The sequence below is a fragment of the Strigops habroptila genome, chromosome 1 (genome assembly GCF_004027225.2).
Source record: "Strigops habroptila isolate Jane chromosome 1, bStrHab1.2.pri, whole genome shotgun sequence".
NCBI lineage: Eukaryota > Metazoa > Chordata > Aves > Psittaciformes > Psittacidae > Strigops > Strigops habroptila.
This window is the reverse complement of record NC_044277.2, coordinates 97,860,582-97,888,522: the sequence shown is the minus strand read 5'-3', so window position 1 is coordinate 97,888,522 and position 27,941 is coordinate 97,860,582. Positions and strand designations below refer to the sequence as shown.

At 50.0% G+C, this 27,941-nt stretch overlaps 2 protein-coding genes across 5 annotated transcripts in view; one reads left to right on the top strand and one right to left on the bottom strand.

Annotated features, from left to right (window-relative positions):
* The window catches only part of KIF9 (kinesin family member 9), a 31,748-nt gene extending 30,935 nt beyond the window's left edge, over positions 1–813 (bottom strand). For all 3 annotated transcript variants that reach the window (XM_030493552.1, XM_030493560.1, XM_032920117.1), the window contains exon 1: positions 728–813. The gene's annotated coding sequence lies outside the window, so the exon portion shown is untranslated. The remainder of the gene's footprint in view (positions 1–727) is intronic.
* On the top strand, positions 795–26,939 carry KLHL18 (kelch like family member 18). Of its 2 annotated transcripts, none has more exons than XM_030493590.1 (10): positions 795–1,087; positions 13,853–13,983; positions 14,171–14,311; positions 16,021–16,219; positions 18,442–18,602; positions 18,906–19,042; positions 20,220–20,442; positions 22,214–22,318; positions 22,613–22,724; positions 24,985–26,939. In XM_030493590.1, exons 1-10 carry the CDS (start codon positions 929–931, stop codon positions 25,369–25,371), a joined length of 1,755 nt encoding a protein of 584 aa, XP_030349450.1. In that variant the 5' UTR covers positions 795–928; the 3' UTR covers positions 25,372–26,939. The 2 variants fall into 2 exon arrangements, with proteins under 2 accessions (XP_030349450.1, XP_030349441.1); XM_030493581.1 differs by having other exon boundaries at positions 20,205–20,442.
* Positions 26,940–27,941: the final 1,002 nt, after the last annotated feature.

The following is a 27,941-nucleotide window of genomic DNA, read 5'->3' as shown; positions in this document are numbered from 1 at the left end:
GAAGGAGAAACAGAGTTTCAAAGTTGGGAGCCAGCATGGAAATGCTGCTCATCCAGTTATCAGGATTGTGAGAGGTCACAAAACTCCACTACACAAATAGAACCCAATGTTAGAGCGGTACGTGCCTTATTTCACAGAATAATAGAATCATAGAATGGTTTGGGTTGGAAGGGAAACTGACAGAGGGGAGATTTAGATGGGATCTGAGGCAGAAGTTCTTCCCTGTGAGGGTGGTGAGGCCCTGGCACAGGTTGCCCAGAGAAGCTGTGGCTGCCCCATCCCTGGCAGTGTTCAAGGCCAGGTTGGACACAGGGGTTTGGAGCAACCTGCTCTAGTGGAAGGTGTCCCTGCCCGTGGCAGGGGGTTGGACCTGGATGAGCTTTAAGGTCCCTTCCAACCCAAACCATTCTGCGACTCTGTGATTCTCTAACAGGGAACAGAGGTTTGCCATGGCCAGCCATGCCCACAGCCCTGCTTTCAGGCTCAGGGGCGAAGGCGGGTGATCTGTCGGGGCCTGGGGTGCAGCGGGCTCTGGCGGCAGGGGAAGGATCACCCATGTTTCAGAGAGCAAGGCCTGTGGAGACACCGCCTGCGGTGGGGGGCACGCAGCCTTGGGGGGGGCGACGAGGTCTGTGGGGGCTGACGCGGGCTGTGTGTAGGGCACCGCCGGGGGAGGCGGGCGGGGCCCCGCGGCGGGCCCGGCTCCGAGGCAGCCCCCCGCACCTACCTGCGCCGGGCCCGGGCGGGGGGCGGCCGCGGCGGTGCCGGGGCTGTGTACGCCGTTGCCATGGCAGCCACCTCTTCCGCCCGCTGCCGGAGGTGCCCTGTGAAGGAAGTAGGCGGGTGGCGGCCGCGCTACGGCGGCCGGGCGTGGACAAGGCGCGGGGGAGGCGAAGCGAGGCGGGGAGTGGTGGCGGCGGCCGGGAAGATGCTGGAGACGGCGGCGGCGGCGGCGGCGGCGGCGGCTGAGCCGGAGCTGGACCCCGAGGACCTGGTGCACTTCTCGGTGGGCGATTTGCCCAGCCGCGGTTATGGCGTGATGGGCGAGATCCGGCGGCAGGGCAAGCTCTGCGACGTGACCCTCAAGGTGCGGCGGGGCGCGGGGGGACCTCGGGAGCTGCGGGGTCCCTGAGGGAGGGCTGGGGGACCCTTCGCTGCGGAGAAGGCGAGAGTTGGGGCTCCCTCGGGTGCCTCTGATGGGGGAGGGAAGAGGGGCGCTGAGCCACCCCAGCCACTCCGGGGGTGCCTGGACTCCCCAGCCCTGGGGGGGAGCTCCTTGAGGGCCCCGTGTGGGTGAGGGGTGTGCTGAGCAGCTCCAGCCCGGGGGGTGCAGGGGGGTGCTGGTGACACCCTGTCCCTGACGCTGCTCCTCACCCTGTGTGCAGGGTGGGAGATGGAGCCTCTGTCTCCCTTGGGACCACCGCGGAGTTTGCCTGCAGCCAGGCAGAGTGAGTCAATAAAGTGTCTTGTCTGGGGAGGAAACGGCACCCCAGCACCTCCGCTACGTTTTGGTGGTGATACTGGTGCTGAGGAGTGGTTTGGGAGGTCACACGATGGGTTGGTGCAGGTTTATGGACAAACCTCTGCTCCAAACCTTGGGAGAAGAGTCCTTTTACCCAGGAAACCTTTATCTTTTATGAACACCTGCTTTCCTGCATCAAAGAAATTATCTGTAACAATAGATAAATCCTCAGGGTTGTGTTTCTGGCTCTGTGAGGGTGGACTGAAAGGGCTTTGAGAGTGGCCAGTGTCAAGCAGGAGATGCCGGAGTCCTTCAGACCAGGAGGAGTTTGTTGTGGGGTGGGTGTGACTGCAGCTCCTTGGATTGGTTGAGTCATTCCAGAATTAACTCTGAAGTTTAATTAAACGTGAAGGTGTTTCCCAGCCTACTCATGCTGAAACATTTCACCTACCTCCCGCTGCTGAAGAAGGAGCTGGTGGGGGTTGTGCCTGTCTTGGAGGCTGCAGGATGCAGGATTGGGGCACATCCCTGGGCTGTGTGGGGGTACTTCATCCCCGTAGGTCAGCGATAGCCCCCCCTGGAAGGAGGGAGCACTTCACAGCCTGAAATGCTCATTGTGAAGAGCACGGCTGTGCGCCCATCGTCCTTGGCAGGGGTTGTACCATCCAAGATGTGGTATTTCATAGAATCATGGAATGGTTTGGTTGGAAGGGACCTTAAAGCTCACCCAGCTCCAACTCCCTGCCATGGGCAGGGACACCTTCCACTAGAGCAGGTTGCTCCAAGCCCCGTCCAGCCTGGCCTTGAACACTGCCAGGGATGGGGCAGCCACAGCTTCTCTGGGCAACCTGTGCCAGGGCCTCACCACCCTCACAGGGAAGAACTTCTTCCTAATGTTTGATCTAAATCTACCTGACCGTTGTTCACAAAACTCTTCTGAATAGGTTTCCATTTCTGTAGATTTACCACAGCCAAGTACTTTTTAAATCCTACTCATCTCTGTTTGTATATCTTGTGGGGCAGAGTGGGAAAAGTTTTGAAGTCCTGAGAGCAGCAGGAGCTCTCCAGTGCAGCGGTCAGACCGAATCTGCTGATGGTGCTGGGCCGCTTTCTGGGTGAGGGCACTGTATCGGCACTGCTTTCTTTTTTTTCCTTTTATTACATACTGTGTCAGGGCCTGTTGCTATCTGGGAAGGGTGCGGAGCATTTCATCCTACAAAGGCTTAAAATATATTAAGAAGGATGTCTCTGTCATTCTTAAAATGAGTCTTAACTTTCTCCACTACCTACTTAATTCTTTATTGTACTGAAGAGAGACCCTGGCAATGACTGGTACGTTTGGCAGAGGACTGACAGTATGTTTCCCTGTTGGTCCAAACAGTCCTGCTTTCCTTTGTGCACATGCAGCCTCAGGATCGTTTGTTCGATTCCTGATGTTGTATTGAGTCATCCTGTCAAAATATCCCACTTCTTTGCCGCTTCATGCCTGTGCGTCCCATGGCAATAGAATTAATGCAGCCCACTGAATCCGAGCCAAGCCTTCCCTCCTTGTTCAGTACATGGTGTCTTCTCTAGCTGCTGACTGGTTAAGAAGTAAATTTTCTTAGCTCGGCTTTGGAGGTGGCTTTGAATCAGTGAACCACCTCGAGCGCAGCTGACGCAAAGCGTGCTCATCCCTGACCTGCATTGGTGAGGCTGTAAATCCAGCACAACGTAGAAGGAATTTGCCACATGAGTTGTTGTGCAGGGATGTCTTTCCAATGCTTCTTGTCCAAAATTAAGGTACGAAAAGCACTGAGAAGCATTTAAAGGCCACACCTGAAGGAAACCCTGGTGGGTCCTTGATGCGTCTTGCACCACTGAAGTGAGTCTGTTGCTCTCTTTTCTTTTTTTAATCCTGGAACTTTTAGGCTTAACGTGCCTGAAAGTACTAGGATTCCTAGTCACATCAGAATGCCTTCTGATGTGACTTTAGGTCATGTCAGGAAAAAAGCTGCCAAACACTGCTTTGGGCCAGAAGCTGGATTCCCTCTGATGCAGCCGGCAGCTGAAATGGGAGCAAGCAGCCGTGTTGCAGCACAGTTCAGGTTTTTAGCAGCCTCTGTACCAATATCACCATTGGGGTCAGTGGCTGTAAATGATTCTCCCAGCCCACAGAAATGTACAAACAGGCCTCAAATTGTTATGAAGTGTCAGTACTCTCATTCGTTTGTTTCAGTTATTCCCCTCATGAAGCCAGGCGAGCATTCATTCAGTAAGCAGGAGGGGTAGAATTTGTCCTCCTTCCTCAGAAACCTCCTTCCTGCAGTTCTCGCTGCTCTGCAGGAGACTGTGCTGCCTAAGCAGCGTACGGCAGCTGGGTTTAGATGCGATTAAAAGCCAGAAGTGCTGACTTGACTGGCTCCCTTGGAGGTCTGATTATCCAAACTCAGCTTAGGGGAAATCTGTTGCTGCTTCTCGTGATTGCCCATGTGAAAATGAAGATTTCACAGGGCAGTAAGCGAGGTGTGCATCTTTCCAGCGGCTTAGGATGTGTTCATCAAGAGGCAAAGCTCCTTTTGTGCATTCATGGTCGAGCCTAGAGATTTTAAAAGTCCTTTTCTATTCCTGTCTCTTAAATATCTATGGGTCAGAGCTTTTGAAGATGTTCCATCGCAGACATCTGTCCTTTCAATCTTCCTTCGTTGGCTCTCTAAAATGTTTACTTAAACACTAATTTGAGGTTGGTTTGATAGAAACATGTGAAGAAAATGGAGGCAGGAGGGAAGCAAGGAGGCACACCTTATTCTGTGGTTAGTTCATTTTTCTGTGGTGACAGTAGGATTTTTGCTTACTAAAGCCAAATTTCTACTACTGCTTTCTTTAAGGATCGCTAGATTGTGTGTTGGTGTGGTCTTGTCTGGTAAAAAAAGGACATGTAGGGACAGGACAAGGGGGAATGGCTTTAAACTGGCAGAGGGGAGATTTAGATGAGATCTGAGGCAGAAGTTCTTCCCTGTGAGGGTGCTGAGGCCGTGGCACAGGTTGCCCAGAGAAGCTGTGGCTGCCCCATCCCTGGCAGTGTTCAAGGCCAGGTTGGACACAGGGGCTTGGAGCAACCTGGTCTAGTGGAAGGTGTCCCTGCCTGTGGCAGGGGATTGGAACTGGATGAGCTTTAAGGTCCCTTCCAACCCAAACCATTCTGGGATTCTATGAAATCAGGACATCCCGCCAAACCAGCACAGAAGCAACCATTTCCCATGCACCTTTCCATACCCTACATCTGGGGCCAAACTGGGGTTTCCAGTGATGGACTGAAGTTTGAATTAGCCATATCTCTCAGGCTTGAAATAGGCTGTGAGGGGCAAAGTCTATATACATGCTAGGGATGGGTTCAAATTTAACCTGCTGTAGTGAGATCTCTGGGTGCCACCTACTATGGGCCAGATGTTACTGCAGTTACTGACAGCTGGTTTTTTTGGATGAAATTAGTGAGGTTTGATTTCTGCATCCACCTGGTTTCCCCCATAAGCTGGATATAAAGCATTTTCTTTCAAGCTGTCTTCATGTGAGGAGACTTTTGGGTTGTTCTCTGGCTGTCGTGCTCCTGTCCAGTCACTGCTGTGCTTCTCCCCGGAGCTCGCTCTTCCCAAGAGCATTTCACCCTTAGCGTTGCTTTCTGCTGAAACAAGGCCTAGGAGCCTTTACTTATTTCTACTATCCCCACTGCTGTTGATTTTACCATATTGGTAGAAAATAATTAGCTTCTTGCTAAGCTCACTGGATAAAAAAGCTCTGCATTAAAGGTTTGGGCCATTATTGCTTTGCTTTCCTATGCACAATAGCACAGCAGAACCTTTCCTGCTTATTTTGCAGTGGATTTGCAGTCTTTTTTTCTGTGCGTGTGTTCTCAAAGGATTTTAGAGCTCACAAATAAATGCTGCAAAAGGGCAAAGAATTTCAGTTCAGTGATGAGCACAGGTATTTGGGGGTGTTAGTCCCTGATGTGGAGATCCTAGTCTGCTTTTTAATTGCAGAAAAGCAGCTACTTGGTATTTGTCTTCTTCCTGAGCATTGTTTTTTGAAGACAAATATCCTCTCAAGATGAAAGCTGCTTGGGCAGCTTTGTTTTCTGGAGTTTGCATTGCTTCTTTAGGCCAAGGTACAAGTGCTCTCTGGGGACACATCAGCAGCTTGCTGGAAGCCTGTGGACTGCACCACTTCATAAAACAGGGAAGCAGTACTTGTCCTATTTCTTCATTGACAAATTTAGGGAGAGCAAATATCTTTATAGCTCCTGCGTGCTCCGATCAGAGCCAGAGAACTGGGTGTCAGGCTGGCACCTCCAGTTGTCTTGGCTAAACCTCTGTCAAACGAGAGCAGGTTTGTGCCTTTCTGAATCCTCAAAGAGTGAAGTGAACGGGAGCTCCTCTTCTTGTTGCTGCTCTTCATTTTGTTTTGGATCGCTTGAATGCTGTATTTCCATGACTAACTCCAAGAGTCATTAGAAAAGTGTCTTCAAAAATAATACAACCCTGGCAAGTTAAAATATTCCCAGGCTACAGAGAGGTTATAGTATTTGTTTCACATGCAATCCAATCCAAATGGGACTGACAGGCCATAGTCCTGTTGCCTTTTCTCCCCTTCTAATCACAGTTTTTCCCAAAGCAGACTGTTCACTTGAAACCCTCCAAACTCCAGCAGATGCACCCAAGAGAGCTGCTGCTGCCAAGCAGACTCAGAGGTGGAGGAGCCTCCCTTTGTCCCGCAGTGGCAGATAAGTGGAATTCCAGGCAGCTTAGGCTGCGTGAGTAATTTCAGCAGGGTCCTTAAAAACCCTGTGCCTGGCTGCTCTGCGGATGTTTGAGCCTGTTTGTAAGAGATCCTTGAGGGAAATGAGCTTGGTAGGAGAGAATATCTTTTTATTTGAGGAGGAAAGAGAATATTTTTTTTAAATTTGAGGAGCTGGTGGATTTAAAACCCCAGATAATCTGTTAGGCACACTTATTTAAATCTTACATTCAATTTAAGTCGTACAGCAGTAACAAGCTGCTTTGGATTACGACTGGGCTTGTTTTCTCACCTGAGGTCTCAGTTAGCATCAGTGCTTCTCCCCTTATGTAAAAGACGAGTATTTTTAGTGCTCTGCAAAGACACTAAACCTGAAGCGTTAGCAGAAACCACACATTTCTGCACTAAGCTTTTTACTCTGTTTCTCTGAGCATGGAAGAAAGACTTTCATGTCTGATTTCTAAACCCACCTGCATGAGTTTTGTTTGCTTTCCTTGAAGCAGGAGTTGTCCTGCGCTTTCAGGGCATTTAACCTGGTGTCTGGCAGGTACTTCTTGCCCAGCTAGGAGCAGGAGGCTGTGGGATGAGTTAAGAGCAGAGGCTGAGCATTCCCCATGTTGCCGTAGGGGTTGTTGGAATATAGGAAAGATTTGGGGTTACTGTTGTGAAGAGGCTGGGGGAAGGTGGCAGGGAGCCTGTGGCTGCAGGGGCCCTCAACTGTTGAGTTAACTTCAGCTTTGGTTTTGCTGGTCCCTCAGGAGCAGGCAGGCAGGGCCGGAGGTGATCCCCTCAGGATGCTTCCTTTCCCCAGTCCCCGTGGGAAATAGAGTCTAGACCAGAGGATGTCTGGCTTAATGGCATCGATCTCTTGGTCTTGCATGAGCTGAGTTTGACCTAAACTCTTTCGTGTTTTGTCCAGCTGCTCTTTGGGTGGCTGGGGAGGAAGGGTATTTATTTCAGTGCCTGAATTTTGTTACAAGATCTCTTGAATTTTACTGTTCCATTATCTTCTGCCTAACAACAGTTTGCTACAATGACTTAGGTGCTACCTTAATTTCTGCTGTGTCCTCTCTTTGATTGATTGCCAATGTCACGTCAGGAATGATGGGGGTGTTTCGAGAAGATCTTTGCAGCAGAAAACTCAAGAGACTTCTCAGCTATGCAGGGTAATGATGTCATGAAAACAATAGATGCCTTTATTCCACCTACACCATTTTTCTCTGGAGAAAGCTTCATTGTTCCCTGGAAGTTGTTAGCATTTTGTGGATGTGGGAGTGTAAGGGAGAGCATGCCTCTTATTACTGGTTAGAGAACATGTTGAAAGGGAATTCTGTGGTATTTGTGGTCAGAAAGGATGCTTTGCTAGCAATGGTTCTGTTCTCATTTCTGGTAAACAGTATCTTTTGCCTTGAAAGGCACCTAAAATTACATATTTTAGGTGCCTTTCGTTTTATGATGCAAAATAGCACATCATAAAATCATAACGGTCAGACTTGATGATCTTAAAGGTCTTTTCCAATCTAGTTGATTCTGTGATTCTATCTTAGAACCCTAGAATGGTTTGGGTTGGAAGGGACCTTTAAGATCATTCAATTCCAATCCCCCTACCACAGACAGGGACACCTTCCACTAGACCAGGTTGCTCCAAGCCCCGTCCAACCTGACGTCCTTGCATAAAGGTGGAAATCTTCTGAAAAGTAAAGTGTTTTGCTCAGACTATGAAAGGGATGACAGTCCTGCCCAAAGGACTTGCCCTCAAGCCTCTTTCCAGTGAACTTGTTGATGTGGAGTTCCTGGGGTATTTCTCTTTTTAGTGCTTATATAAATAGCTAGTTCTGTCTTAGGGATGTGGATATTATTTATTAAGTTTGTGGTGATTTCATTTGTGCCTGGAGACAGTCCTGAACTCCAGGCTCAAAAAGCAAAAACCAAATCTTTCCAGTGAAAGATTTAAACTGACAGAGGGGAGATTTAGATGAGATGTGAGGAAGAAGTTCTTCCCTGTGAGGGTGGTGAGGCCCTGGCACAGGTTGCCCAGAGAAGCTGTGGCTGCCCCATCCCTGGCAGTGTTCAAGGCCAGGTTGGACGGGGCTTGGAGCAACCTGCTCTAGTGGAAGGTGTCCCTGCCCGTGGCAGGGGGTTGGAACTGGATGAGCTTTAAGGTCTCTTCAATCCAAAACCACACCAGGATTTTATGAAATGCACTGATTTATGTTTAACTTGACAGGAATAACTGATGTCTCTAACATTGCAGGTAATGCTTTGAAACAATCTATTCCTGCAAACAAGAGCTTCCACCTTCAGCTGAAAGCTGAAATCCGCAACTGAGGCTTTGGTTTAGACATGTATCCCATAATGACACAGGACTCTGGAGACAGGGAGCACTTCTTGAAACAGAAGACGCAATGATGAATTTAGGTCACATGGGCTGTGTGCTTGTCCTCAGAAGTATTTTTCATCTTCTGCAGGAAAAACAGGTATTGTCCTTCACCTGCAGCAAGAAATTAGTTGTTCCTTCGGGACTTGCCATTAAGTGCTGCTGGTATGAACATAATAGTAGCTTCTAGACCAGAAATCTCAATTTATAAATCTCCCTGAGGCCCCTCTTTCATTACACGAGCAAGTTTAAAAAAGCAAAAGGAAACACGGGTTTTATCTTGTCCGGTACCAGGAAATAGTTTCCATTCAGTTGGTAGCAATCACAGTGTGGATGAGCTCTTCGCTGATGCAGCTCTGTGGATCTCGTTGCTGATAGGGGCCAGTTCCAGTCCTCCCCTTTCCCCTGCTGTGACAGCAGAAAATTATTCCCTTTTTTGCACAGCTTATTTCACTTTTATTTCCCTGAACAGCGAGGTCAGGCGAGCACTAGCACAAGGGAAGCAGTTGTGAACTACATGGCTTCATCTGTGTTGTCCAGCTGCACCCCACATGTTGATGGGGACCAAGCTGGGGCAGGAAGTTGAGCCCTGTCGGTAACCAGAACTGGTTCAAACCCTGCCTTGCCTGTGCAGGGTCAGCCTCAGTGCAGTTAATCTGTTAAATGGGGTGTTCCCCAAGGTGAAACCTTTTCCTTGATGAAGGGCGAGAACCCTACTGCGGAAACAGTCCTGTCCTGTTGAGCTGCTGAGCAGCTTGGAGCCGGAAGGGTGGTGCTACTGCCCAGACACAAAGTATTTCATCCCTGTGATGATACAGCTCTCATTAACCCGTCGGGAATCTCGCTGAATGACTATAAATTATTGCTTTTGCAATAACAAGGTGTATTATAGATAATGACGCCATAAGGTGAAACTGGATGATCTTTAAGATCCCTTCCAATCCAAGCCATTTTGTGATTCTATGGTTAATATATCCCATCATGGGAAGCACTGATTGACCTTGTGTTTGGTGGAGAGAAAAGCAGGAGCAGTGCTGGTGAGATGTTCAAGGAGTGGGATATCCCAGGGCACAGCAGATGGGAAATCCAGCGCATGGCCGAGATGGCTGTCCAACACACGGATCTGTTTTTGAGGAGCCATGCTCCTTTCGATGCAGCCCAGGACACAGTTGGCTTTCTGGGCTGCAAGCACACACTGCATGAGACCCATGTCTTTAGCTTTGCTGGTGTTTATACCTCCCGTTGATGAGCTGGGCCAAGAACAGCTGCTGTGGGCATGGCTCCTGGAGTGGATGGGGCTGGTGAAGTGGCTTTATCCACTGGGTAGGAACAGGCCGAGAAGCACCAGAGCTTGCCGAGCAGGTCTGGCATTTCTGAGCCCTGGGGCTGGAACGTGGACAGGCTGAGCAGTGAGTTACCCATTGTGGTCAACCAGGTCGTGACTGGTCGTACATAAACTTTTCCTCAGCAAGAGGTCCCAAACAAAGAGCTGCAGCACCCAGGTCTCCTCACTTACCTATCTGAATCCTGTACCTCTTGAGGTTCTCTCATGAGCAGCACCTTCGTCAGTCACTCACATGGAGAGACAAACAGAAGTGAAGCTGTTCGTGTGCACGTGTGCTTAATTTGGCAGTTAGCTGTGTGCAGTAAGGAAATGAAAACCCCACCACTGTGGACACAGTGAGGTTTTGTCAGCTTTCAGGGGTGCATGGGTTCTTGAATCGCTTCCTTCCTCTTGTGGGCTTTTCTCATTAAACTCCGTGTATTTAGAAGTATTTTTGAACCTCGTGGTAGAGAGGCTAGGCCAGAGTTTGCACTCACTTACAAGAGGCTGTGTAAAGCCAGGGTGGGGAGCCCTGCTCTGCAAACATTCGTTACTTAAACACGGCTGGGGCTTGTGGCCTTGAGCTCCATCCTCTCTTTGATCATGGGCTCCTTTGCAAATCTTACCAGTCCTGACTCTTTTTGCCAGAGATTCCCTATCCCGCTGCATGCACACAAGGAATTTACCGATGATTTTGCATGTTGAGGGAGTATGGGCTATGCCTGGACCAGGTTCCAGCTCTTGCTGCTGTAGCAGTGGTAGAGCTACTGTCTTAATTCCCATGCTTGTACTTCCCAGCTCACTACTATAAATATCTATCCTCGTGCTTTCATTACCTTATTCTCTTCTGCTTCTTCATTCTCGCCCATGGAATATCATCTTAGCCTTCATCTGCCAAGCAAGCACTCTTATTCCTGCATCTATCCCTATCACAGTCTGGCTTCTGCTCGGCTGTCTGCTGCTCAACACTAGCACAGGAGGGCAGGGGATGGAGGTAAGTTAATGACTGAGTTAGCAGAGAAGAGAACAGCAGCAGCATGTTTGCTGGTATTTGTGGCACAGCACTTGAGTCATGGAGCCGCTGTGGTGTTTTACACGTAGTTTTGAGTTACTGGAAGGGATTGATGCTGCTTTTTACCCATCCTGAGCTCACAACTCAGTAGAATCCCAGACTGGTTTGGGTTGGAAGGGACCTTAAAGCTCATCCAGTTCCAATCCTCTGCCATGGGCAGGGACACCTTCCACTAGAGCAGGTTGCTCCAAGCCCCGTCCAACCTGGCCTTGAACACTGCCAGGGATGGGGCAGCCGCAGCTTCTCTGGGCAACCTGTGCCAGGGCCCAAGTCACCATACAAGTGTACATGAGAGGGTTCTTTCCCTTGAGCTGTAACAGTCCGTACCATTTCACTTGCTGCTTTTGCCCTGTGCATTGAGAACTCTGCAAAATCCAGGACAGCAGGGTTTAGTGCAGGGTAATCCAGACACAGTGGACAGCATGGATTCAAGCACACCTGAGCTCATCAGGACTGACACACGGCTCTCCAAAAGTGGACCTGCCACTACCAGGCTGGAGCAGGTCTTGGAAGCAGTTTGACTGGATGCTTGCAGCACTATTTAAAACTGGGAAGCTCAGGCAGAACAGACTTGCCCCTGCACCCCAGGCGCACAGTACCACAAGCTGACCACATTCCAAATGTTTTCAAGTTGTGGCCATCGTGCAGGCAGGCACGCACAGCGAGCAGCTGGGTGGTCAGGCTGGTTTTAAAGAAATATCTTGTAACAGCATTTGTGGCACTTGAATATGCTTTTGTCTAAGGAAAAAAAAAATGCCCTGCTTGCTTATGCATCTTGTGTAGTGCCCAATTCCTCTTTTATTTTCCATGTCTCAGGAATTCTGCTTTCTGAACTCCTGGGAAGTTGTATTTGCTGGGTGTGAGAGTTCTGGGCCTAGAGAGAGAGGCAAGGTGCTGTTGGGAACAGTGAAAACCTGAATGCAAGCAACATTTTTGTTAACAAGCTGCCTAGACATGAAAGAGTGATGAAGCTTTTTGTAGAGAAGTAAGAAGGAGAAGAGAAAGGCTTCTTGGATGGCCTGAAGAGCAAAGGACTTGCTCTTCCAGCTTGTCCCAGCAAAACAAAGCTCAAATGGGAAAATCTTGCTGAAGTGGGGAAAAAAGGCAGTTCTGCAGAAGCTTGGATGGGTAGAGACTGGTATGAGTCAGGTTAGCCTGGAAATTAAGGGAGCTAAAAGCTCAGAACCATCAGAGAGAAGTAATCAAAGAGCTGTGTAATTCAGAAGAGGACAAAGTATCATATAGCATCTGCAGGAATCATAGAATAGTTTGGGTTGGAAAGGACCTTAACACCATCTAGTTCCAACCCCTGCCATGGGCAGGGATGCCTCACACTAGACCATGTCACCCAAGGCTCTGTCCAACCTGGCCTTGAACACCACCAGGGATGGAGCATTTGCCACCTCTTTAGGCAACCTGTTCCAGTGCCTCACCACCCTCACAGTAAAGAACTGCTTCCTTATATCTAACCTGAACTTATCCTGTTTAAGTTTAACCCTGTTACCCCTTGTCCTATCACTACAATCCCTGATGAAGAGTCCCTCTCCAGCATCCTTGTAGGCCCCCTTCAGATACCAAAAGGCTGCTGTGAGGTCTCCACGCAGCTTCTATTTTCCATGCTGAACAGCCCCAATTTTCTCAGCCTGTCTTCATGTGGGGGACGGGAGGAGTGAGAAGTGGAATTGGAGGTGCAATTCTCCCTTGCAAGCCTCACTCTGTATGGATTAGGGAGGATGTAAATGCACGCAGGTATAGCAGAGCTGGTGAAAGTGAACCTGTGGAGATTGAAAGAAGATGAGCCCGTGAGCCTCTGGGTTATAGTGAAGGTGACTGGCTGTGAGCATAAGCTGAGGTACAAGAAGAAAAGTGCATGGGATTTAACCTGTAAGTCAGTCATCGGCTCAGAGGAAGAGCTAAGGAAGAGGAAACGGGCAGCTGCATCACCCAGCTTTTGGTTCTGCAGAGTAATCGCAATGCGGGGCTTGCGCTGAGCCTGCACGGCTGCGCTCAGGGTGTCCTGGGATCAGATGGGTGATGTGGGATCTGTGATTGCCAGCTGGTAGGAGAAGGTGTTACCTGAAGCAGGGCTCTGGGGGTGTATTTTATAGAAGCATAGAATGTTTTGGGTTGGAAGAGACTGTAAAGCTCATCCAGTTCCAAACCCCTCTCAGCTTGTCTCCATAGCAGAGGTGCTTCAGCCCTCTTAGCATCTCCGTGGCCTCCTCTAGACAACATGTCCCTCGTGTGTTGGGACTGCAGGGGGGGTCTCACCAGAGCGGAGCAGAGGGGGAGAATTCCCCACCCTTGACCGGCTGGTCACGCTGCTGGTGATGCAGCCCAGGACACGGTTGGTTTCTGGGCTCAAGCGCACACTGCAGCCGGGTCATGGGGAGCTTCTCGTCACCCAACTCCCCCAAGTCCTTCTCCTCAGGGCTGCTCTCAATCCAGTCTCCTCCAGCCTGTGTTTGTGCTTGGGATTTCCTGCTCCCCCCAGTTGCTTGACGCAGATCTGGGTTTGAAATCCATGTGTGCAGTTGAATACCAAATTGATCTGTGTAAACACGTGTTTCTGGGGACCTGGCCATGCTCTGTTAGCAATCTGAAGATGACCCGCTCTGTCTTTGCCCAGTTGACCACTCATGGCTGCTTACAGGGCTGGAAAACTGGTTTCCAAAGTTTGAATTTAAAAGACAGTCTGCAGTCCTGTTTGCAAATGTAAATTGCTCAATTTTCATCCCACAGTTACTGCTGGGCTGGCGGAGCTGTGCTACACTGAGTTATCTGGACCATGCAGTTGGAATCAATGGTGCTGATCTTCCCTCCTTCCCCTTTTCTCTCTTTTTTTAGGTAGGGGACCATAAATTCAGTGCTCACCGGATTGTGCTAGCAGCTTCTATCCCATACTTCCATGCCATGTTCACCAATGACATGATGGAGTGCAAGCAGGATGAGATTGTCATGCAGGGCATGGATCCCAGGTAACATCCCAAGACACATGAGGATCTCCACGGGCATCATGAGTGCTCTGTGGCCTCAGTGTTGTGTGTGCAAGGCTTGAAAGCCTACCCTCTGTGTGAATGGTGCTAGAAAATGGTTTTCTCTTAGCGGGGTACTGTGCTGGTTTGAATTCAATGCATTTTCTGCCCTTTCTCCCCACTTTTTTAGTGCACTTGAGGCTCTGATCAATTTTGCCTACAATGGTCACCTGGCCATAGATCAGCAGAACGTGCAGTCTCTGCTGATGGGGGCAAGTTTCCTTCAGCTGCAGAACATCAAAGATGCCTGTTGCACTTTCCTCAGAGAGAGGTAAGGAGTTGTCCTTTGGCCGTGCTTGCTGCTCCCCAACAGCAGCAAGGTTTTAGTCATCTGTGTCTGGCTTGGGAGGGGCGGGATGTCTCCTCCCGGGTGATAAGGAGCTCTGCGTCTCCCAAGACTTGTCATTCTCATTGCCTATAAAATAACTTATCTGGCTTATGAGATGCTACCACTGGGGCACGACCTAGGGCCTTGGCCAGCCATAGGAATTAATACCTAGAGCAAAAGTGAGTATTTCCCTTTTTTAAGAGTTAACTAGCTGGTTACCCATCACAGTGCTGCGTGACTACCTCTACTGCTAATGAACCCACCATCGCAGTAATTACCCTCTCTGCAGCTGCATGTGTAAGAGGGGAGGAACAAAGAGACCCAGCCAAGGAGCTGGACAGGAAGCTGTGGCAGAACCTTAAATTGGTCCCAGGTTTTTTTCAGTTCCCTTGCTGGCGTTTGGCTGCCAGACTGTTCCAGCAGCAGGATCTGGAAAACGAAAAGCTGGACTATTCTTTGGAAACGTACCACACGCGTTTTCAGGTCGTGCCAGGGAGTCTTACGTGTTTAGTTTGCTCAGCCCGATTTCTCTGCAGCTGTTCAGTGTGTTCCGTGGCGTGATATTAAACATACCCACCAAATAAATGGAACATCTCAGCCAGTTATTTTTCTTTGCTTCCAAATAGAGGTATCTTAAAGCCACAGGATGGGGAGAAAACAGATTTTTCCTCCATGTTTAAGATGTGTCAATTTTCAGTCCCCCTGTGCATCCTGAATTTCTGCAATTGGTTTAAAATTAAGTTATATAAGACTACAGAGTATTCATTTTTCTTGCAAAAAACATTTTATATGAGATACTGGATATGACAGTTTTGAGTCCCAACTAGGTGGTTCCATCTATATGTAGCTTAAGCAAGGTAATTTGGTTTCTCAGATTTAGCTGCCACAGTTCTCCCAAATCTACCAGGAGCAACTGGGTGTCCTAAGTTAAGTCCTAAATGCGAGTGAGTAGCTGTCACTTTGGTTAATGACAAGAAAATTAGTAGACTCTGACTGTTCCTGAAAAGCTGGAATGTGCACACTGAGCTCTCATTCTAAAAGGGAATTAAGACGTGGGATGTTTTTAGGCACCTGTGCGTAGACAAGTCCACAGTGACGTAACCAACCCCTGCGTGAGCCCTGAAGGTCACAGAATGCTCGGCTGGTTTGGGTTGGAAGGGACATTAAAGCTCATCTAGTTCCAACCCCCTGCCGCAAGCAGGGACACCTTCCACTAGTCCAGGTTGCTCAAAGCAAGAGGAATTGGCTTTATGAAGCTGTAACAGATGCTGTTCTGTAGTACTTAGAAAAGATGTAAGATGAGAAAAGATGTTACTGTGAGGGTGGTGAGGCCCTGGCACAGGTTGCCCAGAGAAGCTGTGGCTGCCCCATCCCTGGCAGTGTTCAAGGCCAGGTTGGACACAAGGGCTTGGAGCAACCTGCTCTAGTGCAAGGTGTCCCTGCCTGTGGCAGGGGGTTGGAACTGGATGAGCTTTAAGGTCCCCTCCTTCATCAGCGAGCTTGAGCTTGCCATCACTGAAGAGTACACAGCTGTGGCTTCCACTGCATCGTGTATCCTCTGCTTGCATTGCTTCACTGAACCTGTTTGTAATTCCTTCTATCCTTCCCTTAAAGTGATGTTACTTTTGCTCTCCTCTTCCCCCCTTTCCCAGGCTTCACCCTAAGAATTGTCTGGGAGTGCGGCAGTTTGCAGAGACAATGATGTGTGCGGTGCTCTACGACGCTGCCAACAGCTTCATTCATCAGCACTTTGTGGAGGTATCCATGTCTGAAGAGTTCCTGGCACTGCCTTTTGAAGACGTCCTGGAGCTTGTTTCTAGGGATGAGCTCAACGTAAAGTCTGAAGAGCAGGTCTGTACCTGGTGTGGGTCTTAGCGAAGGCTGATTTTTCCCTTCAGACTTTCTGGTTGCTTGGAAGTGGAATGGGACATGACCCTATTCCAGGTCTGAATGAAGCTGAGAAGATGTCCTGGCACAGCAGGGACACTAAGAGGTGCTAGGCAGAGCCAGGATGACACCCTTGAGCCCCTCTTCTTGTCTGTGCTGCCAGTGTTACCTTGCTCCGAGAAATGCCTGGTAGAGTTTCTCGGTTCTTGGGCCATAAATTTACAAAACATTGTTTAAGGTGTTTTAATTCTTCATCAGTGGAACCTTTTGGGTCCTGAGGACCTTCAGCTATGTCCTTTACTGTCAGTAAGTTGCTGGTCCTTGGGAGAGAGCCTGAGAGTGTTGGCAACAGCAGGGAGCCCTTAGAGCTCATGTTCAAGTCCAGAGGAATGCTTTTGAGGTGTGAAGAATTTGCTGTGAGTGCTGCAGCATTTCATGACAAATGTTCCACTGGATTTGCCCTTAAGAGCCTCCTCTAGACTGGCTTGTTTCTAGAAAACATAAAAATAAATACAAACCCAAACAGAAAGCAGGGCTGAACAGCTTTAGGGTGTTTCAGCAGCCTTGAGAATCCATCAGTGTTGGGCTGACAGTTTGCAGGAGAAACAGCCTGTCATCGAGCCAGGAAATCTGTCCTGCTCTTTCCAAGGAGGTTACTAAGGAGGTGGCGCATGAAAAGCAGACCTACAGCTATCTCCATGTAGGGTAAGAGAGCGCTTCATTAATCAGGCTGTCTGAAATAGGGAGGGAAGGGAACCTGCTTCACATTCCAGCCACGTTGCTATATTATAGCACAGATTGGTCTCTTGCTGTTTTTCCCAAGTGAATCCTTTGTGGAGCAGGTAGGAGTCCAAAGAATCCTGCTGGTGACGCTTCCTTGTGCCCCATATGCCAGCCCCGCTCTTCAGAAATGGCAGTATTTTACTGCAGTGCAGCTTATCTGCTGGGGACACTGTGCTCAGTGGGAGCTCTGCCTCAGATGACAGTGACAGCAGTTGGATGTGGTCACCTGGATGTAAGAGCAAGAGTGTAGAAGGACAACCCAGCTCAGGCTTCAACTGTGAGAGTCCTGTGAGCCAAGGAGCATGTGTCTCCAATTAAAGTAGTCACCAGGCTCCTTTGTAGTCTGGAGTCATCCAAAACAGGGCAGTGAGCAGTGATTGAAAGAGGTCTGCACCACCAGGGTCTGCAAAGGGAGCCGAGAGGGACCAGCTCAGCTCTAGACGTTTGCTGTCTAGTTATCCAGAGTCAACAGGTGGATCCCTCTCTCAAAGCTGTCTTCTGTTTGTTCATGCAGCAGCACCATTATCTTTTCTTCTCTGGTTTGGAGATTTTTGACACTAAATAAACAAGGTTTTGCATTCTGTCCCACCTCCTTTACTAAATTCTCTTCCCAGCTCCCTCATCTCCCTAAAAACATTCGTACTAAACATCTCATTCCACAGGACAATAGATCAGTATTATTGCAGGCTAAGTTGGAGGCAGGGAAAGCAATGCCAAGGCCAAGCCACCCAAGTGTCACACAACAGGAGGGTCCTCTGGTGCACTATAGAACCACAGAATGGTTTGGGTTGGAAGGGACCTTAAAGCTCATGCAGTTCCTACCCCCTGCCAGGGGCAGGGACACCTTCCACTAGAGCAGGTTGCTCCAAGCCCCGTCCAGCCTGGCCTTGAACACTGCCAGGGATGGGGCAGCCACAGCTTCTCTGGGCAACCTGTGCCAGCTCCTCACCACCCTCACAGGGAAGAACTTCTTCCTCACGTCTCAGCTAAGTCTCCCTTCTGTCAGTTTAAAGCCATTCCCCCTTGATCTGTCCTTGTCAAAAGCCCCTCTACAGCTTTCTTGTCAGCCCCTTTAGGCACTGGAAGCTGCTCTAAGGTCTCCTCGGAGCCGTCTCTTCTCCAGGCTGAACAAGCCCAGCTCTCTCAGCCTGTCTTCATAGCAGAGGTGCTCCAGCCCTTGGAGCATCTTCGTGGCCTCCTCTCGACTTGCTCCAACAGCTCCACGTCCTTCTGGCACTGTACAGAGCATCAGTGTTCTGTACTGAAACCATGTCACCTGAGATCAGGAGAAGATCGTTGTCAATACCTGGTTTCTGTTCCATCAGACAACTGGCAGCAGCAGGAACTTGCAAAAATAAAAACAAATCCCAAAACTCCAACTTCCTATGCCTCTCTTCTGGCAGGTATTTGAAGCTGCATTAGCTTGGATACGGTATGACCGAGACCAGAGAGAGTCGTTCTTACCTGAGCTCCTGTCCAAAATCCGCCTCCCCCTTTGTCGACCTCAGTTTCTCACTGACCGTGTGCAACAAGATGACCTGGTCCGCTGCTGCCACAAATGCAGGTGAGGCTTGGATTTGGGGTTAGAAAACCACCACAGGGATGGGGCTGTCAGTGTGGTGGAGGTGTCGGAATGTGATTTAGCAGTTTTAGAGATTGAGATTGAGGACAGAGGGGCTCGCCAGACAGATCGCAGATAGCACAAATCCAAAGCACCCTCCCCAATTTTAACCTGGCAGCAGGGCAACATTGCCTTCTAGAAGTGTTGGCCGTGCTGGGGGAAAGGCAGTTGCTTAAATCTGCATCTGACTTAAGACAGATTTCATCGTGTCAACTGAGCTCTTTAACTATTTGGCTTTGATTTCAGGGATCTAGTTGACGAGGCAAAAGATTATCACCTCATGCCAGAGCGCCGGCCACACCTCCCCGCATTCAAGACCCGTCCTCGGTGCTGTACGTCCATTGCAGGACTGATTTATGCTGTCGGAGGACTGAACTCAGCAGGTACCTTGCATATCTGCTCCCCACGGTGGAGAGAGTAGCCTAGTTTGCTGGGTGGGATGATGGGATTGTGAACTTCTCTCATGAAGCCTTGAGCAGTTTCTCTTCTGTGCAGCACTTTGACCCTTCCACTGAAATGCTCAAAGTGGCTGTGCCCCTACTTTAACATCTTCCAGCTAGAAGTTCTGTCTAGCTCAAGTTTACTGAAAGAATCAGCATTTTGAGGGTGGTGTCCTTGCCTATAGCAACAAGCAGAATTTGGAGGTGTCTAAATGGTGGTGTTGGGGTGTGGGATCATCACAGAATCGCAGAATAGTTTGGGTTGGAAAGGACCTTAAAGCTCATTCAGTTCGTGGCAGGGACACCTTCCACTAGACCAGGTTGCTCCAAGCCCCGTCCAACCTGGCCTTGAACACTGCCAGGGATGGGGCAGCCACAGCTTCTCTGGGCAACCTGTGCCAGGGCCTCACCACCCTCACAGGGAAGAACTTCTGCCTCAGATCTTACCTAAATCTCCCCTCTGTCAGTTTAAAGCCATTCCCTCTTGTCCTGTCCCTACCTGCCCTTGTCAAAAGCCCCTCTCCAGCTTTCTTGTCGGCCCCTTTAGGCACTGAAGGGCTGCAATAAGCTGTCCTTGGAGCCTTTTCTTCTCCGGGCTGAACAAGCCCAGCTCTCTCAGCCTGTCTCCAGAGCAGAGGTGCTCCAGCCCTCAGAACGTCTTTGTGCCACTGCAGGTCTCTGCTGCCACTCTGAGGTTATAATGGGTCCCACTTCCACAGCCTAGATCTTGGCAAGTGTTACGCACAGAGCCCAGGCGAGCTTTGAACCACTCTGCAGTCATTTTGCATTGCAAAGTGCACTTTATGTGAATTTTTCAGAGCAGGCTCTCTTCACAGGTGCGTAGAAATGTGGTTGGGATATGCCTCTAACTTGACTTTAATGTGGGAGCAGGGAGGCTAGAATAGAATGTGTGAGAGCCCAGAGTAGGACATATGACGTTTCCCAGACACTTCTCCAGAGAAGAGCAGGCAGATTCCCAGTGTCATGTGCATCTTTGGGGTCAGAGCAACTGGGATAAGCAACTGCTTATCCCTCATGCACCTCTGCTACAGGCAAGATTGCTAGAACAGTGCTTTAGCAGATCTCCCTCTTTTAATTTGAGTAGCAAATTTTTATGCAGGTGACTCGCTGAATGTGGTGGAAGTCTTTGATCCCATTGCCAACCGCTGGGAGAAGTGCCAGCCGATGACAACGGCCCGGAGCCGGGTCGGGGTAGCAGTGGTGAATGGACTCCTCTATGCCATTGGCGGCTACGACGGTCAGCTGAGGCTGAGCACTGTGGAGGTTTACAACCCAGAGATGGATTCCTGGTCCAAAGTGGAAAGTATGAACAGCAAGCGAAGGTACATGCAGCTTGCTCAGGGGACCTTTGCAGCAAGAGGAGAGGAGGAAAAAAGAAAATGAGGTTGTAGGGAAGGCTGGAGGTGTTGAGTGGTGGTGTTTTTCTGAATGAGGAATAAATGTGTGGGGAGGGAGCAAAAGAAAAAAGCAGTTGAGCTGCATAGAAGTAGGTGGGATTTGCTTGGCCACCTTTGGTGCACTCATGCTGATTCTGGGCACTGTTTGCTGGTAAGAGGGGAAAACTTTCAGCAGCTCAACAGAGTTATTTGGTGCATCACAGCACTGATTTAACCAGGAAAGCTGTTAACGCCTCAGAAAGTAAAAAGCAGCTGAGCAGTGTGGGCTGTAAGCTACAGAGATCTTGGGCTTGGTGGCATCAGGGAGTGAAATCAAGAGTGATGAGGTGCTGCTGGTGAGGTGTGTAAGGGTTTGAACTGGAGTCCCAAAGGAGGTGTCAGAGCCTCATTTCTTCACATTGTGATACTAGATGGTAAGGTGAAGCACTGGCGAGCACCATGTGGGAAACTCTTGTGCTGCTCAGAGTCAGATAAACCCATTTTACCATCTCTGGCCAGTGCTTGCATTTTCTTTCCTTACCAGAAATCATAAGAAAATCACAGGTGGGAAGGAGAGGAGTGTTTTTAATCATCCAGGGAGAAGACTTTACTGCTAAGCAGAAGGTGTTTGTGCTTGCTGGACAGAGCTGCACAGTTCCCAACCGTTTTGTGGTTGGGTTTGGGAGCCTACCCTATATCATTTTGAAAACCCACCTATTAAGTTGCATGGTCATCCTGTCCTCCCCACCACTTTCATGTTTAAACATCTTCCAGGGTTTCTGCTGCGGTTTTCTTTGCACTTGCGCCTGGTCACTAAGAGTTATTAAATTGTTCACTTTTCTGCAAGCTTTGCAGCACTTCTTTACCATAAGGGTTTGGTCTGGCTTGGTGTTTTGTGGTCTGTGATCGCTTGGGAAGAGCACACCGCAAGCGGCTGAGTACATGAAATCCTGGCTTTGATTTGTAGCAGAACAACTCAGTTTTTCCATAGGAGTGAAGTTCCCGGGAGCTTTTCCCACGGTGCGAGGCAGTTGCTTTTCCACAATTGGGTTGTTCTGCCTTGAAGCTGAGCAGAATGAGCATCAGGCGCTCTCGTGCAGAGGAAAATGTTGGTTATTGTACAAACTGCTCGGCTCCAGCTGTAGTGCTGGGGGTTTATCACCAAGGATTGTGTTGCCAAGCTTTTATGGGAAGTTTTGATGACTGCATTTCCAAGATGGGATTTTAGTTTGTCTGAAGTGTCCCATTTGCCTTTATAAGCCAAATATGTGATTTACAAGGTGTAATGACAGAGTCGGGCACCTTGATTTAAGCAGCTTCATGTTTGAGAGCAATTGGCACATCTCCTGAAGCTGTGCAGCAATGTCCCTCACCAGTGTGACCTCCAACCAGCAGCAGTGGGGAGGTCCTTCATGGAATTGCTGGGATTTTGACCCAGGATCTGGATCAGAATTTTTCTCTGTGTTTTGGTTTAGTTCCTTTCATTAGGAAAATGGGGTGTGCTTGTGCCACAAGTGTCTTTTGTGACCTGTGAGGTTCAGAGCTCAGGTGGGGTTGAGCAGCTTGGAGGTGAAGCCAGGGGAGAAGGTGGAGGAGGTTGAGTGGGGTGAAGGAGGTGAGAGCAGGCAGGGGGCAAGGCAGGCTGTGCTGATTTATGTGTTACGGACTGTGAGGCAGCACCTACGGCCATCTCACCATGTCCTGCTCTTCATTGCAGCGCAATGGGAACAGTAGTGCTGGATGGTCAGATCTATGTATGTGGCGGATACGATGGAAACTCATCCCTCAACTCCGTGGAGTCCTATTCTCCAGAAACAAACAAGTAAGAGCTCTTTGTGCCCTACAGCTTATCCATCTGTTTGCTGCTCAGGTAGTGCCACGGCACCGCTGGGTGTCCAAGCTGGAAAAGGAATACAGTGAGCAATGCCTTTATATCTTGACAGCAGAGCAGCACGACTCCTTGCAAGAGTTTACTTGGATGCAAGCAAAAAAAGCCATAGTTGAAATAAAATAGGTGGTGAAAGGAGAGTTACTAGAACCCAGCCCTAGAAAATCCTAAATAATCCATGTGCCATGCCTGCAGGAGTCTTGCTAACCTCTCCTCTCTCCTGGCAAGGTGGACAGTAGTGACCCCCATGAGCTCCAACCGCAGTGCCGCTGGAGTCACCGTCTTCGAGGGCCGGATCTACGTGTCAGGAGGGCACGACGGCCTGCAGATCTTCAACAGCGTAAGTCTGCAGGGTGCTGCAGGTTCCTGCAAGCCTTGAGCAGAGATTCATCTCCAGCAGGTAGCCAGAAGGTCAGGCTGGAGCTGGGACACCTCTGTGCCCTTTCCCTGTGCATGTAAAGTGCCATGAGTGTTTGCACCACCAAATTCTGTCATTTCCTGGGCCCTTCTTGCTCAGGAAGAAGTGAGATAGGCAGGGACCCACTGGGAGCTGGGCTGAAAGCACTGCTTTTATTCCCCAGCACCAAAAGGATCGAGCTAGTGCATTTAGTTGTCTCTCTGCTTCCTTCACTTTTAAATCATTTTATCATTGCATCCCTGTACCTTTGAGCTTTGAACTATCCCAGATGTCAGGCTTCTACCTCTGTTTTCTGTGCCTGTTCGATGGCTTTGAATTATTATTGAGAGGTCTGGAGCACCTCTGCTATGGAGACAGGCTGAGAGAGCTGGGCTTGTTCAGCCTGGAGAAGAGAAGGCTCTGGGGACATCTTAAAGCAGCTTCCAGTGCCTAAAGGGGCCGACAAGAAAGCTGGAGAAGGGCTTTTGACAAGGGCAGGTAGGGACAGGACAAGGGGGGATGGCTTTAAACTGGCAGAGGGGAGATTTAGCTGAGATGTGAGGCAGAAGTTCTTCCCTGTGAGGGTGGTGAGGCCCTGGCACAGGTTGCCCAGAGAAGCTGCGGCTGCCCCATCCCTGGCAGTGTTCAAGGCCAGGTTGGACGGGGCTTGGAGCAACCTGATGTAGCGGAAGGTGTCCCTGCCCGTGGCAGGGGGTTGGAACTGGATGAGCTTTAAGGTCCCTTCCAACCCAAACCACTCTGAGATTCTATCATTATCTCTGAAACAAGTTTCACAGCAGGGGGAGTTGGTGGTAAGAGGCCAGCTTGCCCTCTTCCACTGCTCTGTGTTTCTGTTCTCGAAAAAAATATCTACAACCAAACCTGATGCAGAACAGAAAAGACTCGTTCATGTGCTGAGGAGTGAGAGCGCAGGAGCTGTATCCAATTTGGGTCTGTCACTAATGCACTGCCCTTGAAAATTTGTAATAAGGGGTTTGCTGGGAGCAGCAATAATTATTTCTGCCTCGCTCAGCAGATTGGGGCAGGCTGTCATCTGCAGCCTGAAGTACCCCAGAGCCAAGAACTACAAATCTTGTGTGAGCTCATTCCTGAACATGACAAGTTTGGAGCAGTGCTGGAGCCCTTACAGAAGGGAGCCATCTAACAGCCTCTCTATAAATGCAAGGGATGCAAAATGGTGTTGTTTTCTCTCCTGAGGTGCCAGATAACCCTTCTACAAACATACAGAGATGAGGTGCTGGCCTTTTCTGAAAGTGCAGAGCATACTGCTGCTTTCAGAAGGGAAGAGACCCTACCCTTTGCCACAGAGTGTGGGACACAGGCTTAACTGTGTAACAAGTTTCATAGAATCATAGAGTCGTAAGGGTTGGAAAGGACCTTAAGATCATCTAGTTCCAACCCCCCTGCCATGGGCAGGGACACCTTGCCCTAAACCACGTGGTCCAAGGCTCTGTCCAGTCTGGCCTTGAATGGCTCCAGGGATGGAGCATCCACAACCTCCCTGGGGTAATGGTCAGATGGTCATCCAACATGAGAAACTGGAAAATTCGAACTGTTAAAGCTTAAATCTTTTGCCTGGTGAGGCGGGGGGGTCTCCCTTAAGGTTAGGGGACACTTAGAGGGTCGTTAAGGACAGCTCGGACATGCCCCTCTTGGGGTCTGACAGAGCTTTGGCTGGTTCTGCCTTGGGCAGCAGCACGATGTGTGCACGAGGGAAATTAATACATTGATATTGAGACACAATCCCATGGCAATTGAACTTTTAATTGAAGGGCGTCCAGTCCTTTTGGTGCTGGGGCGCAGATCCCTGTTTAAAACAGCACGCAGAAGCTGACGAAAGGGGAGAGAGGTGGAGGGAGCATCTTCAAAGCTGGTTTTACAGCTGTGGTTTCTGTGACATACCAGGTGTGGTATGTCACAGAATGTGCCCCATGTATGGCACAGTCTGTGCCCCATGAACTCGCTGGTGAATTCCTGGGCTGCAGGCAGTGGGAGCGGTGTGGAATCCCGAATGTTGGAAAAGCTTAATAACAATACAGAACCTAAATATATGAAACCAAGGAGTGACCTTATGTTCTCTAGCAGTTTCCAGTTGTGTGATGAAGCACAGGCTCTGTGCTCACACCGCATGGTGGGTCCCGGGCGAGGGTCCTCTCACACCGTGTGCTCTCTGTGACTGCAGGTGGAGTACTACAACCACCACACGGGCACCTGGCACCCGGTTGCCAGCATGCTCAACAAGCGCTGCCGCCACGGAGCAGCCTCACTGGGCAGCAAGATGTTCGTCTGCGGGGGCTACGACGGCTCGGGCTTCCTCAGCATCGCCGAAGTCTACAGCTCCATGGCGGACCAGTGGTACCTGATCGTCCCCATGAACACCCGGAGGAGCCGCGTCTCCCTCGTGGCAAACTGTGGCCGTCTCTATGCAGTGGGGGGGTACGATGGACAGTCCAACCTCAGCTCGGTAGAAATGTATGACCCGGAGACAAACCGCTGGACGTTCATGGCACCGATGGTGTGCCACGAGGGAGGGGTTGGGGTGGGCTGCATACCCCTCCTCACCATCTGAGAAGAAAGGCTTTGGGGGGGGTGTCTTCCTAACGACAATACGGAGAGGGGTTCAAAGAGCGTTTCATGATGTGATACCCGCAGAGGTGCGTTTCCAGGTGCTCAAGTGTCATTCACAAACATACACGCACATAAAAACCACTTGACAAAACAATCCCCACCCTTGGCTTTTTGGGCTGAGGCTCCCCAAAGATCAAACATGTCAGAATACATCTACATGCTGGTGCGAGCAAGGACCTGCCCGCCTCCCTCTGTGCCTGTTAGCCTGCGCTCGGAGCTGTGGCCAAGCGAATCCTTCCTCTCCTTGCCGTTGGTTTTCCACATTGCCCTGCGCTCTGCTTTCGGCTGCACCTTTGGGAAGTGCCGGTATAGGCTCAGGGAGTGGGGACAGGCTTAATTGCGACATAAAAACGGCCACTTGAATGACTTTGAAAATACATCTGGTTATTGAGACAGAGAAAACCCACCGGCAGCGCTTCCCAGACCGCATCCACGCTCTGCCTTTTCTAAGGTGCTTCTTACACAAGACATCGCTGGCTTCCCGGAGCAGAGCTGTGCTTTCTTCAGCTCAGTGGGGAAAACTTCTCCACAAGAGCCACATGATGGGGAAACTAGGATGAGGAAAACGGGTCAGTTAAACCATCGCATTGTTTGAGCAAGCTTTGGAGGAGGAGGCTGAATGTAAATGACACTAAGCAACAGTCGTAGGGTTTCAAAATAGGAAACAGGCCAAGGTGGTGTTTAACTTAAGGGATGTCTTTATAATTATTGGGATGTTTTTGATGTTTCAGAGGCAGTTGGAGCAGAGCATGGCCAGTATCTTTCAGGAAGGGCAAGAAAGTTAAGTGTTGAATGTGTCAGCTCTGGAAGCCCACAGTGGGTTTTGTGCCAGGAACAAGACGTGAGGCCGAGTGCTGGCAGGGCCAAAGCAGCAGCCTGCTCGAAGCAGCAGCATCCAGGCAGCACGGCAGCTCCCTCCCTGCAAAGTCCTTGCCTGCATCAGCTCTTCAGCACTTCTCTTGCATGACTGTGAACCGCCATCCCTCCGGGGCTCTCTTCCATGCCCGTGTCCTCCCGTGCCACCCTTCGGCAAAGCCATACCTCTTCCACTGCCGTGGGCAGGCAGGGACAGGCAGCTGCCACCCCTGCCTGCTCGGGCAGAAAGAACTTGACACTAATCCCACTGGCAGCAGCAAAGGTATGGGGGCTTTCGCCCCTTGTCCTGCCCAATCCTAGTGTTTTGGGGAGCTCGGAACCTGTCCCCTGCCCAGCTCCAAGCCGTGAGAAGCTGGATGTTCACCCCAGCCCCCAAATCCAGTCCTCCACCTTGTTCCTACCTGACTCCCAGCGTCACTCGGGATCTGAACTTTGGGTGTATATGTGGATGTCTATATATTCAGGTACTATGTATATTTTAGGTATATATAATGAAAGTATCTGGCTATAAATGTGATTTGTCAGTATATATCTATTTCTTCCATGTAACTACCAGGTTATTCATTTGGGGGTTCCATGCTGCTAAGACTCTTTAAAAAGGAAAAAATAATCAAAAACCAAACCACCCATGAACACTGGAATGAAAATGAAGTTGCTTTTTGGGCTGTGAATACCAGAGCTGGAGCTGCGGTGGGGTCTTTGCAGATGGGGCACCTCCATCACCTCGGGGGGAAGGACCACACGGTGTTTTATGTCTCTGCTGGTGATCCCTGAGGGGGATTGTGCCTCTTCCTTCCCACTCCATAGCATCTTCTCCGGGACGTGTCCTGATGGTCGCCTTGTGTAGAGGAGGCTTCAATGTTCGTGGGGCTGCTCTCCCAGCAGGCCATTGTCCCATCTTCCATCCCATCTCCCTCCCAGAATCTCCCAGAGGGGCTTCATGTCCATAAAAACATGAATATTGGATCAAACACACTTGCAGGAGCAGCGGCTTGAAAACCTGCTGAAGCCGGGGCTGTTGATGACCCACGGGCTGCCAAGCTGGTCCTCGAAGCACGGTGGTCCCAGGAGGCTCAGCCAGCCAGGCTTTGGGGTTTCCTTCCCAAGGATTTCTTTGCTTTCCCTCTATGGATAAACCAAAGACAAAGGGGAGCTCCTGGCCCTTCAGCCACTGAAGTGTCCATAAAGGGACAGAAAAATACTGAATTCTGGAGAAATGAGCCCTAAGTCACCCAGGGTTTTGCTGTGCTGCTTCTTTCTTCTGTGTCCCTACCCCAAAAGGGCACTTTTACTGTCACTTAACCTGAAATTCATACCCTTGCCAGCTGATGTGGTGTTTTCAAGTGGGGTGGGAAGGGCGATGGTACAATCTCCATCAGAGGCCGGGCTGTTTAGCCAAGTCTGAGCTCTGAGCAGAGTGAGAGGGATTTGAAAACATCCCAATAACTGTAAAGAAACAGGGAGGGGGAGGCGACCCCTGGGTTTTCTCTCCATAGGAGCCAGGAGGATGCCCTCACACCCGACTCGGGAGGAGCGGGATGTTGAGCCTGGCTGGCTGGATCCCGGGGTCACCGCTTGTACCGTCATGCTGTGAAACAGGGAGTGTGCGAAGGGAAGGGGCCGCTGTGGGGAATC